Source organism: Lathyrus oleraceus, chromosome 3 (genome assembly GCF_024323335.1).
Source record: "Lathyrus oleraceus cultivar Zhongwan6 chromosome 3, CAAS_Psat_ZW6_1.0, whole genome shotgun sequence".
Taxonomy (NCBI): domain Eukaryota; kingdom Viridiplantae; phylum Streptophyta; class Magnoliopsida; order Fabales; family Fabaceae; genus Lathyrus; species Lathyrus oleraceus.
In genome coordinates, this window is record NC_066581.1 from 254,475,046 (window position 1) to 254,493,969 (window position 18,924).

The 18,924-nt window shown below is 36.6% G+C and overlaps 2 protein-coding genes across 3 annotated transcripts; both read right to left on the reverse strand.

The window, feature by feature from the left end:
- Nucleotides 1-2,938: 2,938 nt before the first annotated feature.
- On the reverse strand, nt 2,939-4,291 carry LOC127126719 (uncharacterized). Its single transcript, XM_051055698.1, has one exon. The coding sequence runs from the start codon at nt 4,068-4,070 to the stop codon at nt 3,168-3,170; it is 903 nt and encodes a 300-aa protein (XP_050911655.1). The 5' UTR covers nt 4,071-4,291; the 3' UTR covers nt 2,939-3,167.
- Nucleotides 4,292-4,731: 440 nt separating this feature from the next.
- LOC127126720 (syntaxin-22) lies at nt 4,732-7,712 on the reverse strand. Of its 2 annotated transcripts, none has more exons than XM_051055700.1 (7): nt 7,376-7,712; nt 7,185-7,278; nt 6,555-6,694; nt 6,244-6,312; nt 5,884-6,041; nt 5,728-5,775; nt 4,732-5,172 (listed from the first exon to the last, which is right to left on the reverse strand). In XM_051055700.1, exons 1-7 carry the CDS (start codon nt 7,546-7,548, stop codon nt 5,090-5,092), a joined length of 765 nt encoding a protein of 254 aa, XP_050911657.1. In that variant the 5' UTR covers nt 7,549-7,712; the 3' UTR covers nt 4,732-5,089. The 2 variants fall into 2 exon arrangements, with proteins under 2 accessions (XP_050911657.1, XP_050911656.1); XM_051055699.1 differs by having other exon boundaries at nt 5,675-5,775.
- Between the last annotated feature and the right edge of the window lie 11,212 nt (nt 7,713-18,924).

Below are 18,924 nucleotides of genomic sequence, written 5' to 3' on the forward strand. Positions count from 1 at the left end.
CAAGAACATATAGACGAAATTAAATAGTCTTATGACACATTATATAATAAACCAGAAATTAAAGAAGTGAACAATTACGTGATATATCTTTGTATTTTTTAAAATTAATTTTATAAAATCATTTTTAAAAATATTATAAATTCTTTAATATTCTTTTTTCTAAATTAAAAACTAATTTTGATATCATATAGAATAAAATACATCATTAAAAATCAAAACATAGTCGAAATTATAATTTTTAAAAATATATATTTTAAAAATGATTTATATAAAAAAATATTTGAAATAGTTTCAAAATTAAGTGATTTTTTAAAATTTTGATATCCTAAAAGAGTTATAATAAAATGATAAAATATTTAAAATAATATTTTAAAAATAATTATTCAGATCAAATTTGTAAAAAAAATTTACACAATTTTGTTATAAAAATATCAAAATCAATTCTAAAGAAATGTTTGAGGATTTTATCTATAAAATTGATTTTACGAGATTATGATTTATAGTTTTTAAATCAATTCATTCCTCAAACAAGCACTAAATGGCTAAAGAAATGTTTTCTAAAAGATAAAAAAATCTCCATCCTCTAAATTTAAAGGTCAGTTAAGCTAATCTTGTGTAACACAATGTACCTAGTGGCATAAGTCCCTTTAAATAATGCATTGCATGAGCTTAAATTTGAAAGTGGACCACAAGTGAGATATTAAACACATGCCTCACATGGGAACATAGGCATAATTGTGCTAGCTTTTGTTAGAAATAAGGTTGGTCAACCATATGCATCTACTGGAACATCGAAACTGACACCGCCATAACATTAAACTTGCCTCCCTATCATGTAAATACATGATCAAATCATTCAAACTCATCATCTTTTGAGACCCTTTTTCTAGCTATGATATCGGGTCAAACATGAGACATTGACATGACAACGTATTAATAATATAGTGTAAAAGAAGAATTTAAGTAACTTACAAGCTAGGACCACAAAACAACATTATAGAAAAGGGAAAACAACTGCAGAAAGAACCTTAACCTCAATAAATCACTAAAAGAACCTTATCTGGTTCCATGTTCAGAATCCAAAACCATGATTTGATTGGACAAGTTAAAACTACAAAAGACATAGTTTTACCCAAAACCGTTTGCTAATTTCTCGTCCTAAATTTAACTTGAGAATCCATGAAAGAATGGGCCGATTATCTACATTGTACATTAATCATCTCGAAATCGAGGATACACACTGATCAAAGCTATGAGTTTAAGCTTGAGGTCCAGTGTCTTTAATGTATAATGATAAATTGTATAGTATGAACTTATGCTTCTATGATGTAACGAGTACATAATCAAATAATTCAAACTCTTTTTTTTTTAGTCTTTACTTGCTATGATACACAGTACTACATATAACTTAAGTAAACTGCAACCTATGACTCCAGAATAACCTTAGACCAAAGAGAAAACAATGGCACATATGACCTTAAGCTGGACAAATCACAGAGAATGTATTTTAAAAGCAAACCAAACATGTACTAATTCCATGCACTCAATTTAACTTGACAGTCCATGAAAGATTAGCCACAGTTATCCATCTGAAAGGGTTGTTAAAGAACACATAACCCATGACTCCAACCCATGAACTTCAATTATGTCCATTTACCCACCAAATTGGATGTGTTTGTTTATCAATATTTTCTGTCTATGAAGCAGTCATATACCCCAAGCTGGCTCAACCAAGACTGTAGAGCACGAGCTCTTCAACCACTATTGGATAGTACAATTTTATCTCCACCAAAATATAACACATGTCATATCTTTTCCTCTCACAAAAGCAGAAATAGATTGGGTGCAATCGCACATTTATGCTATTGTGAATCTTGAGTGTCTGGTCTTTATCGAGCAGTTTACATTTTAACTGCCTGCTTTGAACCCATTTTGCCTAGTCAAAATATGAACTGTCCAATTTAAATTTAAAGACTTGGCGTAGCAGTGGTACAGGTATGGCGCAACACTTTTGGCCTGCAAGCCCCTGTCAGCAATAGCGGTGAAGTTGCAGTCCCAAACCACTATCGCACCCACTATTACAATTTTGGGGATAGATTCCTCAAATTCTTTTTTGAAACCGTTGTCTTTTCTTAAAGTGGAATTTCAATCCAAACCCTTTTAAGATTAATGTCCGAAACCTTTTAAGATTAATGTTATGTTCTTCATTCTGATATTTTCTCTCACACAAACAATTATTCCCTTCATCTTCCTACCTTCAATTCAGTTATGTTTACCGCTGAAGTTTTTTTACTCAATACTTTAGGCTCTTGAACTATCAAGTATGACGATCTTTTTAATTGTGTAATATTCTATTTTTGAATATTTATGATTACTTTGTACGCTTATTTTTAGTCTTTGGGATAGTGGCTACACCACTATCTGCTATAGCCTTTTAGGAGGTCAGTGGTGCGCAACACTATCTGAGATTAACAACATAGCTACATCAACTTGTGAGTGTGGCATAATCCCAACTGCAGGGAATCAAGGTCCCACAAAACACAATCAAATCTTAATTCTCATGACAATATTAGTGAGGCAGGTGAAAGAATCTAGCCATTATCAAAATTTTGGAGCCACAGTTAACTAAATTCAAAAGCTCAAATGCAAAACTAGATAAACTATAATATGTGAATGCAAAACTAGATAAACTATAATATGTGAATGCAAAATCAAATAAGCTATAATATGCGAATGCAAAAACAAATAATCCAGCAAATGAATTGACCGAGTCCCACAAGAAAAAGAGAAGCGCAATACAGTATAACCAGTAAAATCAAAGTACAATCAAGCCAATAGATCAAATAGGAAGAAAAAAAAGTCAGGTAACAGGTTCGATATCAATCATTCAAAGGCTTAAGGAATATGCAACATCAGTCACTAACAAAAAATTATAAAGTAGCCAGCAACTAGACCGTGATCTCATTCATTATCATTAAATAAGCATTCAATGTATATTCACAAAGTCCCTACATTTCTGATGATAACAATTAACAAAAACATTGTAAGTAACTCTGCTCACAACAATCACAGATCATAATACCCTACTACAACAATTAAAACGAAATAAAACTCAAAAATGAAGGTTAAAAATAAAATCCTAATAAGTGCAGAGAGAAAGATAAGATTCAAGCCTGTGTTCCAGCCAAAGCTTTCATCTGAATATGATTTGATTCCGTGGGCGAAGACGTAGCAGTAGGCAATGCCTCGTAGGATCCAACCCTTCTAACAGTCCCAACAGTAGTGGCAACAGCAGCATAAGCAACCAAAACAATGATCATAACCAACATAACATGAACAACAAAAGCTAGATCAAGAATAGCAAGCGCTCTAAACTTAGACTCGTCAAGATCACACTGCGTCGATCCTTCGACGCCGTTAACAACGTCGAGGAGACGATGACAGCCTTCCGGGATAAAGGCTTCGGCGTAAAGAGAAAGACCGGTTTGAAGAGCCCATAGGCCACGGAGACAGATGGATGCAGCGAGTGCGGCGTCGGCGGGGTAGAGACGAGGGAAACATGCGAGGAGGAGACAGAGGAAGGAAGAGAGAGCGGAGAGATTGGAAGAAACGGAGTCGCATTTGGCTTCGAGGGAGGAGGTTTGGAGAGAGGAGAGGGAACTTTGGAGGGAGGAGTGGAGGAGGAAGAGGAGGGCAAGGAGAGAGAAAGAGAAGTCGGGGGAGAGAGGGAGAGGGAGGAGGAGAGAGAGGGAGAGGATTAAGAAGAGGAAAAGGAGGGCAGCGGATTGGAGAGAAGTGAGACGGTGGACGGGGGTGGCGCCTTTGATTAAAGGATCGGAATCAGCGGCGAGGATGAGGTGGTGGACGATGGCGATGGAGAGAGAGAAAATGATGAAGTAGAGTTGGATAGGGCGGAGACGAGGGTGGTTGGAGGACGGGAGAGGGTGGTAGGGTTTGGATGTGTAGGTGTGGGGGGATTTGAAGTAGTTTAGGGTTGTGAGAATGAGGTGGTAGAGACCTAATGAAAGGAGTGCTGAGGATGATAATGCTTGGTATAATAAACTTCCCATTTTGATTTTGATGGTGGCGGTGGTGGTGATGATGGAGCTACTACTGTTTTTTGAAGTAGTAACGAGGAGAAGAGATTATGATTGGTGGATTGATTATTATTTTGTTCTTTCTTTCTTTTTGGTCAAGAGAAACAAACAAGAGAAAGAGAGGATGGATCATTTTTTTGGATCCTCATTTTCTTTCCATCACTTTGTTCTCTTCTTTTTTTTCTTACCAAAAAGTAGTGCAGATAAAGTGGCAACTATTTTATTAATTTTATATTTAAAAAAAAAATATATATATATATACACACAAATATAACCTTCTAACTTGCATTTTTCTTTTTGATCTTTATCTTCTAATTTTCAATTCTTAAGGAAAGGGACGTGATAACTTGGAATTTAACATAAATATAAATAAAATATTGTTAATGTGATAATTCTTTTTTAATAGAAACTTTTATTAATTATTTGGTTTATAACTTGTATCTTTAATTGCAAGTAACTTGTATCTATAGTTGAGCTTAAATTTCAATCTTACTAAATATTTTAATAAATTATATAACAACGTTGTCTTATATCACAATGTTTCATTACAAATCTCTTAACAAATCTTTATTTATACTAACAAAAACACAATAAAAAAAAAAACTTTTTGAATTGGATGTGGCTCGAGAAGGGATGTTAAAATACACACAAACAGTTTGCTATTGGAAAATTTGATAATTTGGGATACACAATGCACAAATTCTATATTATAAATCTATATAAAAATTCAGAATAGTTTTTTTTTTTTTTGCTAAAATTGCTTTACATATATAAGTTATTTCTTCCAACTTCCACTTCCTAATGCTCACTTAAGACATCAAACTGCTGGCTGCTGGACTTGGAAAGGCCGCAATAGACTCTTTTAACACATTTCTTTTGGTCCAAACAAACACACTTCACACCACATCACATTTGGACACCAACAGAATATGAAGAGATTCATGAATTTAAATCAATCTTGAAAAAATAAGGGAGTAAAAAAAATGTCCAACTTAGTCGACCTTCCAAACTAAATTAGGAGTACAATGAGAAAGATGACCAGCACCGCCACAAAAATTAAAAGCACCCACCAACACTGCAATGTAGAAAAAGTTAAATTGAAGTTATATATCAAAAGGGTCTACTTACTTGCTGGTGATTATATCAGAGAAGTTCAACTGAAGTTATAAAATACAATTTAAATAGGATGCATGTTAAATAATCTCAGATTCTCTAAGATGTCATATTAGATCTCAAAATAGCTTATTAGTCTATTAACAAAAGGTTAGAGCGGACTTTAAAAATAGGTCTATAACATGTAAGAGGTTAGACTCAGGCCAAATGATTTCAAAGTAGAAAATACTCGGAACTTGCAAAATCCTAGCGTATTCCCTCCTCTAGATACTATCCTCGCATTGCATCTCCTTTTATCTATAAGCAGCAAATGAGCTGTGTGCAGATGTGTATGACATGACAAAAGAATCAGGGAATTTTGTGCAATTATTGTCAGGAATTAGATGAGAAAATCATATTCTGGAAATAATGGCCAATAGCAAGCATGAAATGGACAGCATAACATTCCAATCTTTATGACTCACCCATTTATTTTTGGATTTCACACTTTTGGAAGCTTTGGCTAGCTGGACCTTACCTTGAGCTGTTGCACCAGCAGAAGTATCTATATTTGATTGAATGTCATCTGCCAGAATGTCACAAACAAAATATGAATAAAAGTATTAGCTAAATTTTGTTGCAACAAAAAGAAATCTATATTTACTCTATTATGTAGAACGGTAGTTTTATTTACCAATAACAATCCCCTGATCATGAACCAAAACAGCAAGGTCCTTGAATATTTCATTTGCTTCTCCAATTTGCTCTTCAATCTCTCTAAGACCCTGATCTCTTTCTTCAATCATGGCTTCATTGAAGGATATTTCATTATCCAATAGAACTATCTCTTGCCTGCAGTTTTATTTCAGTGATCAAGCAAATAAGACCATGAAATATCATCTCAAAAATCTTTCTGAAAAAACAAGAGTTGAATAAGCCAATAATAAGATATGCATCTTTGTATTACAAAGATACAAATTGTTTACAAATTTACAATAATAAGATGAAGAAATTTAATTGGTCCAGGGAAATAGTTGAAATGTTGCTGACTAACCTCATCTGCCCTCTGATAAAAGGTTGGCTTTCCGGGTCTATCTCAATCGATTCTTGACCGGGGCCAGAGCTGCTTACAAACACACAAATGATATAGTAGAGTTCAATATTTGTTAATGAAGATAAATAAGGTAATCTGAAGGAGATTCATACAAAAAAATCAGGTATAATTTGATGTTTTTAGTCCCTATAAAATAACCATTCATCAACGTGAAGGTTTCACATGAATTAAACTCGAACAGTCATGATTTTTTATGGACTAAAAACATATTTTTCTCAATTTAATTTACTTCTGTACAAAGAATGGTTGACCTTGTTGGTAAGTTAGAAGCAGGGGCAGCCGGAGTGTAAGTTGATTCACGCTCAGAAGCAAGCTGTTGAACTTTCTGGAATTCTTGCAATGTGGTTTGGAAATCTCTTGCCAACTTAGCATCTTCAATTTTCTTATTAGTCTGCTTAATCAGAGTACAACAAACAATGAGAGCATAAATAACCAACATTCATGAAAAAGCATATGGACTACTCCAAGATAACATCGCAAGGGTTATCTTGCTATAATGTTTTCTTTTTAAAACTTGGTATCCGGCATTGAGACAGACTAATCCAAGGAGATCAATTCCACCGTCCACTAGCAAGGGAACCATTTAAAGTCAGAGCAAAGCGTATGGACCGACCCAACAAGAATTGTTAGCACCTAGCAGAATTCGAAACTAATATCTTTGGAGAAACACACTCTCATGACCCAAGCCTTCACCATTAGGGCAACCCTAAGGCTTGCCTTTCATGGAAAATTATAATTTCCAAATACAAGTTAGAAGTCAAATTATTTTCTCATCTTTTCTAGGTAATAAAGAATGATATGATCAATTGTGTGTAATCAAAATTCAAAGTCACACATGAATTTTTTTTACTTAAAAAAAAGGACAAATTAACGAAGCATACATTGGCATTAGCATCACGATGGGATTCAGGCAAAGATTTGAGTTTCGCAGAAGTATCCTTCACAAGCTGCAATATCCTCTGTCTCGTATTGTGCCTACAAACCATAGCACAGTGATAGAATAAAATGAAACAAAGCTAAAAAAAAAAAGTAAATCCTAAAAATAAACCTAAAATAAGAAATGCGAAGTTACAGTTTCTGACGGTGCTCTGGAGTATCTTTAACGGTTCCAACGGAGTCAACGAGTCGCCGGAAAGTACCGACGGCGGTGTTGATCTGGAAAATTCCGGCAGCAACGGCTTGCGACGGTGACTGGGTTCGACGAGAAGGAGGATTGGAACCACTTTGAATATCTTGAAAACTCATGGCTGAAGTGATTTTCTCAACTCAACTATGAAATGAAATTAAAGTTAATAATTATTGTCGAATGAATTGAGCACTCAAAGTAACGACTAAGCACTCTGTCCAGTCCCTACACCCACCTGTCTTTGGATCATAAATTTTTTAATAATAATAATAATAATTAAATATGAATTTTGAATAAGTAATTATACAACAACTATTAAAATTCTCTCTTTTATACTAAAAAATTAATATATTTTTAAGTTATTTGGGATGCTTGTTAAAAAAAGGTTTTTTGAAATGCCGTGAGAGAATACTGTGTATATTTTTTCCTTTGAAATGCGGTATAATAATACTGCAACAAACAAAAGTAGTTGAAGATTTTTTGAAGCGTTGTAGTTGTATCGTACTTAGTAGTTGGTAGAAATTCGTTACTATTTAAAGTTGTCCTCCTCATACTGCGTGTAACGTGTTCCTCGTGGGAGTGTTCTCGAGTTCCATTCCTTTATTTATTTTTGCGGATGGAATGGAATGTGGTGTAGTAGTATGTAAGCCCCCCTCTCCCTTTTCTTTTCCCTTTGTTCTTTACATGTATACACGTAGACGTAGGTTCTTTTGAGATTAAACTTTTACAAAAAATTTACAACGCTTTTAAATCGGCCATGTGATTAATGTTGAATATAATGTAATTCAAATTTAACATAGTTAGCATTTAAATGAGTATATATTTATGTTTGAATTTCATTTGAGTTATTATCGTATAAAAGATAAAGTTAATTGGAAATTCCAAATTTAATTGGAGATTATAACTAAATTAAAAATTTGGAAAATATAGTTTGAAAGTTAGTTATAAATTTTGTTCTTTCTATTTTTTTTATTCTTTCTTCTTTATCTTTAATTCTTGTACATCGATGGAGATTTAATGTAGATTTCAATAATTAGTATACAGAGCTTCGATTCTGATTCACATGGAAACACGGGTGTTGTAAGGTGTGTGATTGATTTCGTTCATGAAATTTGCGTTGAATTGAAGTTCGGAATCGAAGAGAATCACAGATCTTGATTCTCAAGGTTTGAGAAACACTAGTCTTTGTGAAAACTGTGTGATTTGCACAATAACGAAGATGAACGGCGGAAATGGTAGCTTGAGTACAAAGCTTTTAGTATTTGACAGAAAGAATTGGAATCAAGGGTCGATTCATATGTGTGTGTTGTTTGAAGTTCAAGATGTTCTTGATCTCGTCAATGACGATTACACGCCAATTGTAGAAAATGCAATAAAAGCACAAAGAAGTGCGCAATGTGAAACGGGGAAGAAGGATCAGAAGACGTTGTTCTAAATCCATCGGTGTGTGGATACGAAGATTTTGAGAAAATGCTTGATTCGGCGAAGGCGGCATGGGATACATTTGTGTGGTGTTATGGTGGTGATGCATCAGTGAAGAAGGTAAAGTTGTAGTCTCTACGCAAGCAATATGAGAACCTCAACATGAAGAACAATGAGAAGGTGTTTGATTACATCTCTAGAGTGATTATGGTCACAAATGATGAAGTCTTATGGAGAAATGCTCTCTAAATAAGTAATCATTTAAAAGGTATTGAGATCACTTACTCCTCGGTTTGATTACATAATAGAAGTCATAGAACACTCTAAAGACAACATCACCATGAGAATTGAAGAGCTTCATAGTAGTTTAGAGGCATAAGAGTTGCGTCTGACTGGAAGAAACTGTTGTGCCTTTAAACTACTATGAAACTCTTCAATTCTCATGGTGTTAGTGTCTTTAGAGTATTATATGACTACTACTATGTAATCAAACTGAGGAGTAAGTGATCCCAATACCTTTTGAATGATTACTTGTTCAGTGAGCGTTTTTTCACAAGATTTCATCTCATTTGTGACCAGAATCAATCTGGAGATGTAATCAGGCACCTTCTCATTATTCTTCATGTTGAGATTATCATATTGCTTTCGTAGAGACTGCAACTTTACCTTCTTCACTGATGTGTCACCGCTATAGCACCGCATCAGTGTATGTAACATGCTAAGAAAGCTCAGACGTTGAAAGCTTCTTTTGGCAAGAAGAACCAAAAGCAAGCATGGCTAGAGAACAAGAAAAAGTATGGTGGTGGTGTTCAAAAGTCAGAACTCTCCAACTCTAAAGAAAAGAAACATAAGAATGCTCATAAGGGAAAAGAGAAGTTTGATAAGAGAAAGGTTTAGTGTTATAGTTGCAACAAGTTTGGCCATTTTGCTGCAGATTGTTGGTCAAACAAGGCTAGCCATGGTGAAGAAGCCAACATAGTCAAAGGAGATTCTGATGAATGTGATATTGGTGGAATTTGAGAATGCAGGTGAAAAATTGGTAGGTTGGTTGTATATGGACATTGACTGCTTAAATCACCTAATTGGAAACAAGCAATGGCTTATTGATTTTGACTCTGATAAAAGGACCAAGATCAGATGTGATGATCATGAGTATTTGAGTGATAAATGAATGGGAAATGTCAGATTAAAATTGAAAAATGGTAAAACTATACTGATTAAGGATGTCTGGTATGTTCCTGGCATGAATAGGAATTTGATGAGTGTAGGTCAACTGATTGAAAATGGTTTTTCAATAACCATGAAGGACAATCTCTTGAAGTTGTATGACTGTAATCAGAAGTTGATTATGCAGTCTGAATTGGGAAGAAATAGGATATTCAAGGTGAATGTTGCAATAGCAGACACTCCCTTAATGCCTGAGTGCTAAAAGTGTTGAAGGGGAAAGTGAGTTATGGCACAAGAGATTGGGGCATCTGAACTACAGAAGCTTTGGGAATTTTAGTTCAAAGAATCTGGTACATGGAATTCCTAAAATTGTGGCACCAGAGAAATCATGTGATATATGCATGAGAAGAAAGCAACCAAGATTGTCATTCTCGCCTGAAATGCCTCTAATAGCAACGCATGTTTTGGGTGTGGTGAATTTTGATGTATGTGGGCCATTTTAGGTACCTTCACTTGGAGGAAACAATTACTTTGTGTCATTTATGGATGAGTTCACAAGAATGAAAGGCCTAGAGGCCAATTCTTTTGGTACTTGTATCGAATTATTTATTAATAATAAAAGGCTTTTTCTTTATTACGTTTGTTTAATAAAGTCCCTAGAATAGTTAGTCTGTTTAATGTATCAAGTATGACTTAATCATGAGATCACATTAAACATAAGGACACTATTCTTAAAGTATCCGTAGTCGAGCTTTAGTGTGAAGTGGGATAACATTAAAGCATTAAGACTATTATGTTTGTAGACTGATGATCACATCTCATGGACCATGGATAAAGAGTTATCAAGTCTTAAACATAGGTATGAATATTAGGAGTAATATTTATACCGGATTGACCCGCTATGAGAATACTATATAGAAAGTTATGAAAAGTGTCATAAGTTATTCTCATGGTGATAATGGTGTATACCACTCTTCGACCTGAAACCACTATGGACCCTGGATGTAGAGTCGAGTGCTTTATTGTTGATCCAACGTTGTCCGTAACTGGATAACCATAAAGACAGTTGATGGGTACTCCACGAAGCATGCTGAGGGACATGAGTGACCTAGATGGAATTTGCCCATCCTGCATAACAGGATAAATGTCTATGGGCCCAATATTGAACTGGACAAGGATGACACGGTCTATGCCTTGTGTTCAATATAGACATAAGGGCAAAAGGGTAATTATACACATAAGTATTATCACAGAAGGTTTTGTCAGATCACATGACATTTTCGTGTCTTGGGTAGCAGTGATGTGTTGCTAGATACCGCTCACTGTTTATTATGTTAAATGCGTGATTTAATATAATTGCCAACGTCATGAAAACCTACAGGGTCACACACAAAGGACGGATTGATGAGAGATAGAGTAACTAAGGAATACCGTAAGGTACGGTGCCCTTAAGTGGATTATAGAACATCGTAAGGTACGGTGTACTTGAGTAGAATACGAAATATGGTAAGGTACCATGGGCTTAAGTGATTTTGGGCATATTATAAGATATGGGCCAAAATACACTTAAGTGGGCTTTTAGCTTGAAGCCCACACAAGTGGTTCTATAAATAGAACCCTTGTGCAGAAGCATTATTGGCGGTTGCATTAATTTCGTTTTTCTCTCTCTCTCTCTCTCTCTCTCTCTCTCTCTCTCTCTCTCTCACTCAAAGCCTTCATTCGTACCAGCTAGCACTGAGATTGAAGGAATCTGTTCGTGTGGACTGAGTAGAGACGTTGTCATCGTTTAACGTTCGTGATCGTTTCGTGGATCTGCATCAAAGGGTTTTGATCATTACAAGAGATCTGCACCAAAGGTTTCAACCGTCACAAGAGGTAAATATTCTATCACTGATCATGACCATTCGTAAGGATCTCTAAAGGAGAAATTTTAATTTCCGCTGCGTTTTGGACCGCAATTCTCCTTCAGTGGTATCAGAGCCACTTACGAAACCATGAATCGGATAGCTGTTTATTTTCTATATTAATATGATTAAAAGACAGAATGAATCAATTAATTAAACGGGTAATTAAATTTGGCATCATGAGTGTACGAGTTGGATGATTGATGTTGACTATGCTTCGGAATCCGACATTAGTATGGTGAAGCAGCGATACATCGATCGTCCATAGGTTACACAATTGAGACCGATCAACTTATATATGATATAAGTAATCCTAATGCAAAGTACGGTATATGTGATATACTGTTTCTGTTTCATTCATTCGAACACTAAATGATTGTTTTCCTTTGAGCGATCAATGGTCATTTGCTTCGGAATTCGACATTAGTATGGTGAAGCAATGACCTGTTGATCAATCATACTGAATCAACAATCGAGGTGTGTTTGACGGTCTGAAATTGGCGCATTAGGGTTGGTGACGGCGCAAGGGTTGTGCCGTCAAGGAGTTGTGAATTTAGGGCTTTTGGAAGAGGTCTGTAGACTGTTTCAAAGTTCTGTTATTTTGGCCGCGTGAAGCTCGTGTGACGAGCGTAACAAGCGTAACAAACTGGATGTGTGACGGTCGTGACACGCCCATGACGGTCGTAACAAGGACGTGACGGTCGTCACATGCCTTGTGACGGTCGTCACACTCACAAAATTCTAGGCGTTTTTGTTTTTGACCTGTGACGGTCGTAACGTGTCCTGTGACGCTCGTCACACTCACATGGCCTGTGACGGTCGTCACACGCCTGTGATGGTCGTCACACTCACAGAGTCAAAATTTTTGGGGTTTTCTGTTTTGTGCCTGCGCAAGAGTTGTGTGAATGCAAAAACAATGTCCATTTCAAATGAATTGTTCATTAAAATTTTGGACAGGGGCGCTGCCCCTCCAACCCCGCAAGGGCGCTGCCCCTTGACCCCGTCCACTGACCGGGCAGCGGAACCCCCAGCTAACTCTGCGTAGTGTGATCGGTCGCTGAAATTTAATTTTGTTTTAATTAATTAAAGGAATTAAGATTAATAATAATAATAATGTTTTATTATTGTTGCCTTGTTGTGATCAGTTATGGCCTTAGTCTTCCTTTATTTTGTTTTGGGTTTTTAAATACGACCTGCGTGCCGTGCCTCTCCTTTTGATCTCTTAATGTAACTTCTTTTCTCATCTCAAACCCTCGTATGTAAAACGAGTTTCTTCTGGAATGTAATGTTATGAAGAAAGAGAAGATTTCAATATCAAAGGAGGATAACCTTGAAGATCAAAGGAGAACAATCTTGAAGATCAAAGGAGGACAATCTTGAAGATCTTGCTCGGAGAACCTTAGAGAAGAATTCAATACTAAAGGAGGACAACCTTGAAGATCTTGCTTGGAGAAGCTTAGATCGTTATTAGGTTAGCTTAGGTTCTCTCATTGGCTTGGGAGAACAATTGTGCTAGGGGCCATAACTGTTTCATTGTGTATGTATGTTGATGCATGTGAATGTATGTTGATGCATGTGAGAGACGATTTATATGATAAACAAGCCGGTGAGATCATAACAATTGCAATTCCCTCAAACTAAAATATTAAGTTTATGCTTTCCAAGTTTTAGCACTCATCAAGACTAGTATCGAATAATGTAGGTTTCGCCAAAGCGAGGTGCATGTTCTATATTGGTAAGGTGCGATGGGATAATTGTAATATCCAACTGCTAAAACAATGGGTCAAACTTAACTAAACAAATTATGATAATATTATATATGTTTGCTTTCCAAGTTTTAGCACTCATCAAGACTAGTATCGGATAATGTAGGTTTCGCCAAAGCGAGGTGCATGTTCTATATTAGTAAGGTGCGATGGGATAATTGTAATATCCAACTGCTAAGACAATGGGTCAAACTTAATTATAATAATATCATATATGTTTTAGAAGCAAGAGTTGGAATGATCCATATGATGGATTCGAATAAGGAGTTATTCACCCAACTGAAATTTTCGAGAGTTGTATGAGATACAATTGGAAGGAGTTCCTACCTAAATAACCTAGTTCTGTGTAATCCGCCTACGCGGACTTAGAACGAAGTGAAATATGGATCTCGACCCACTAGAAAATCTTCCAACGGGATTTTCCGAATCAAATGATGAGGGTCATTTGTTTTGAGTAAAATAGTGGGAGCATATTTAATTAAAGGCCTAATTAAATATGTTATTGATACTTATATTTTTATTAATTCTTGTGTAGATTACCATGACAACAAACACCTCTAACAACATCTTGCGATCAATCCTTGACAAGGAAAAATTGTCTGGGACAAATTTCCTAGATTGGCACCGAAACCTGAGGATTGTCCTCAAACATGATAAAAAGCTGTATGTCTTGGAGACTCCTGTTCCTGAAGAGGAACCTCCTAGTTCTGCACCTAAGGCAGAAAGAGATGCTTATAAGAAGTATGTCGATGATGCCAATGAAACTGCTTGTCTCATGCTAGCTACCATGAACTCAGAATTGCAAAAGCAACATGAGAACATGTCAGCGTTCGATATGATTGAACACCTGAAGTTGCTCTATCAAGAGCAAGCAAGGCATGAGAGGTTTGAGGTTTCAAAAGCCCTTTTTCAAAGCAAGTTAGCTGAGGGAGCCCCTGTAAGTCCCCATGTGCTCAAGATGATTGGGTATGTGGAAAACCTTGATAGGCTGGGTTTTCCCCTCGGAAAGGAACTTGCGACTGATTTGATCTTGCAATCGTTGCCAGACAGATTCAGTCAATTTGTCCTAAATTTCAATATGAATGATATGGATAAAACTCTTCCTGGACTGCTAGGCATGTTAAGAACAGCTGAGCAGAATCTGAAGACAAAAGGGAAGTCCATTCTGATGATCGGAAATGGAAAGAGACAGAACAAAAGGCCCACCAAGCAGGGTGATAAAGGGAAAGGCAAGCAAGTTGCCAAACCCAGACCCACTGTTGCTGCTTTGAAGCCTACTGGAGGCATAGCAAAGGCAGGCACCTGCTTCCATTGCGGTAAGACCGGACACTGGAAGAGAAACTGCCCAAAGTACCTGGAAGATACGAAGAATGGAGTAGAGACTTCAACTTCAGGTAATTTTGTTATTGAAATAAATTTATCTACTTCTGCATCATGGATATTAGATATTGGATGCGGTTCTCACATTTGTACAAATGTGCAGGGGCTAAAAAGAAGTAGAGATTTGGCAAAAGGTGAAGTTGACCTACGAGTTGGCAATGGAGCAAAGGTTGCTGCTTTAGCCGTAGGAACTTATGTATTAACTTTACCTAGTGGTTTAATAATTCAGTTAGAGAACTGTTATTATGTACCTGCAATTAGCAGGAATATTATTTCCATTTCTTGTTTGGACAAGTTTGGTTTTTCATTTATAATAAAGAACAATTGTTGCTCAATTTATTTGAATGATATATTCTATGCTACTGCACAAATGAGCAATGGACTGTATGTCCTTGATCTCGAAATGCCTATATATAACATTAATACTAAAAGGATGAAACCTAACGAGTTAAATCCAACTTACCTTTGGCATTGTCGATTAGGCCACATAAATGAGAAACGCATTTCCAAACTCCATAAAGATGGACTCTTGGACTCTTTTGATTATGAATCATATGAGACATGCAGATCTTGTTTAATTGGAAAGATGACAAAGTCTCCATTCACAGGAAAAGGTGAAAGAGCTAATGATCTTTTGGCCCTTATACATACTGATGTATGTGGACCACTAAACATACCAGCCAGAGGAGGTTTTCAGTACTTCATCACATTCACTGATGATTTCAGTAGATATGGTTATGTGTATTTAATGAAACACAAATCAGAGTCCTTTGAAAAGTTCAAGGAATTCAAGAATGAAGTACAAAACCAACTAGGTAAGAATATTAAAACTCTTCGATCAGATCGAGGTGGTGAGTATTTAAGCCTAGAGTTTGATGACCATCTGAAAGAGTGTGGGATCCTATCCCAACTTACTCCTCCTGGAACACCCCAATGGAATGGTGTATCTGAGAGAAGAAATCGAACCCTGTTAGACATGGTCCGATCCATGATGAGTCACTCCGATCTTCCAAACTCCTTTTGGGGACATGCACTATTGACAGCAGCTTACACACTTAACCGTGTTCCATCCAAAAAGGTTGAGAAGACACCATATGAGATATGGAGTGGTAAGAAACCACATATGTCTTACATGAAGATTTGGGGTTGCGAGGTTTATGTGAAACGACAAATTTCAACTAAGCTTGAGCCCAAATCTGAAAAATGCTTATTTGTGGGGTATCCTAAAGAAACAAAGGGGTATTACTTCTACAATCCTTCTGAGGGCAAAGTATTTGTCGCTCGAACTGGAGTTTTCCTAGAAAAGGATTTTATTTCCAAAGGAACCAGTGGGAGGAAAGTAGAGCTTGAAGAAATTCAAGAATCACAAAGCATAGATACACCTATGGAGGAATTAGAGCAGGAAACACAAGAAGTTGTGGAAGAATATCCTGCTCAAGTAGAACAAGACCGGCGTAGGTCAAGCAGGATACGTCAACTACCTGAGAGATATGGATATCTCATAACTGATCAAGGTGATGTATTACTCATGGATCAAGATGAGCCTGTGACCTACCAAGAGGCCATAACTGGTCCCGAGTCTGAGAAGTGGCTAGAAGCCATGAAATCTGAAATGGATTCCATGTACACAAACCAAGTTTGGACCTTGGTAGAGCCTCCTGTAGGAATTAACCCTATAGGATGCAAGTGGGTCTTCAAAAAGAAGACTGACATGGATGGTAAGGTACATACCTATAAGGCAAGACTGGTTGCAAAAGGATATAAACAAATTCATGGGATTGACTATGATGAAACCTTTTCACCAGTTGCAATGCTTAAATCTGTTCGGATTTTACTTGCTATCGCTGCATATCATGATTATGAAATATGGCAGATGGATGTCAAAACTGCTTTCCTTAATGGAAATCTTCTTGAGGATGTGTACATGACACAACCTGAAGGGTTTGACATACCAGAGGAAGCCCAAAAGATATGTAAGTTACAAAGATCAATCTATGGATTGAAGCAAGCTTCCAGAAGCTGGAATCTTCGTTTTGATGAAACAGTAAAACAATATGGATTCATCAAGAACGAAGATGAGCCTTGTGTCTACAAGAAGGTTAGTGGGAGCATGATCGTTTTCCTGGTATTATATGTAGATGACATATTACTCATTGGGAACGATATCCCTACCCTACAACAAGTAAAGTCTTGGTTAGGGAAATGCTTGTCTATGAAAGACCTAGGTGAAGCAGCCTATATATTAGGAATCAGAATCTATAGAGATAGATCACAAAAACTGCTTGGCCTAAGTCAGAGTACATACATAGACAAAGTGTTGAGACGCTTTAATATGCATGATTCCAAGAAAGGATTCATACCTATGCAACATGGCCTGTGTCTATCAAAAACATAATCCCCTTCAACTAAGGAAGAAAGGGATCGCATGAATAAGATTCCATATGCATCTGCAATAGGATCTATCATGTATGCCATGTTATGTACTCGACCAGATGTCTCGTATGCTTTAAGTGCAACGAGTAGGTACCAATCTGATCCTGGTGATGCTCACTGGGTAGCTGTCAAGAATATCCTTAAGTATTTGAGAAGGACTAAGGACTCATTCTTGATATATGGAGGTCATGAAGAATTGGCTGTAAATGGATACACCGATGCTAGCTTCCAGACAGATAAGGATGACTTTAGATCGCAGTCTGGTTATGTGTTTTGCTTAAACGGTGGCGCTGTGAGCTGGAAAAGTTCAAAGCAAGATACAGTTGCTGATTCTACAACCGAGGCCGAGTATATTGCTGCCTCAAGTGCAGCAAAGGAAGCTGTTTGGATCAAAAAGTTCATTAGTGAACTTGGCATAGTTCCTAGCATTGTGGATCCCATTGGTCTCTACTGTGATAACAATGGTGCTATCGCACAAGCCAAGGAACCTAGATCTCACCAACGATCCAAACACATACTTAGGCGTTATCATCTCATTCGAGAGATAATAGATAGAGGAGATGTGAAAATATGCAGAGTACCTACACTTGACAATATTGTTGACCCACTGACAAAGCCTCTTGCGCAGCAGAAGCATGATGGCCATACTAGATCTATGGGAGTTAAGGGTATGCCTGATTGGCTCTAGTGCTAGTGGGAGATTGTTGGTGTAAGCCCTAGAGGCCAATTCTTTTGGTACTTGTATCGAATTATTTATTAATAATAAAAGGCTTTTTCTTTATTACGTTTGTTTAATAAAGTCCCTAGAATAGTTAGTCTGTTTAATGTATCAAGTATGACTTAATCATGAGATCACATTAAACATAAGGACACTATTCTTAAAGTATCCGTAGTCGAGCTTTAGTGTGAAGTGGGATAACATTAAAGCATTAAGACTATTATGTTTGTAGACTGATGATCACATCTCATGGACCATGGATAAAGAGTTATCAAGTCTTAAACATAGGTATGAATATTAGGAGTAATATTTATACCGGATTGACCCGCTATGAGAATACTATATAGAAAGTTATGAAAAGTGTCATAAGTTATTCTCATGGTGATAATGGTGTATACCACTCTTCGACCTGAAACCACTATGGACCCTGGATGTAGAGTCGAGTGCTTTATTGCTGATCCAACGTTGTCCGTAACTGGATAACCATAAAGACAGTTGATGGGTACTCCACGAAGCATGCTGAGGGACATGAGTGACCTAGATGGAATTTGCCCATCCTGCATAACAGGATAAATGTCTATGGGCCCAATATTGAACTGGACAAGGATGACACGGTCTATGCCTTGTGTTCAATATAGACATAAGGGCAAAAGGGTAATTATACACATAAGTATTATCACAGAAGGTTTTGTCAGATCACATGAC

Bases quoted from the DNA above. Each gene is read 5' to 3' on its own strand.
- LOC127126720 (XM_051055699.1), bottom strand. From the start codon at position 7,548: ATGAGTTTTCAAGATATTCAAAGTGGTTCCAATCCTCCTTCTCGTCGA. The intron at 6,042-6,243 runs GTTAGTCAGCAA...ATAAAACTGCAG, and splicing joins TTTATCAGAGGGCAGATGAG to GCAAGAGATAGTTCTATTGG. The intron at 5,173-5,674 runs GTGAGTCATAAA...TCTACATTGCAG, and splicing joins TGAAATCCAAAAATAAATGG to TGTTGGTGGGTGCTTTTAAT.
- LOC127126719 (XM_051055698.1), bottom strand. From the start codon at position 4,070: ATGGGAAGTTTATTATACCAAGCATTATCATCCTCAGCACTCCTTTCA.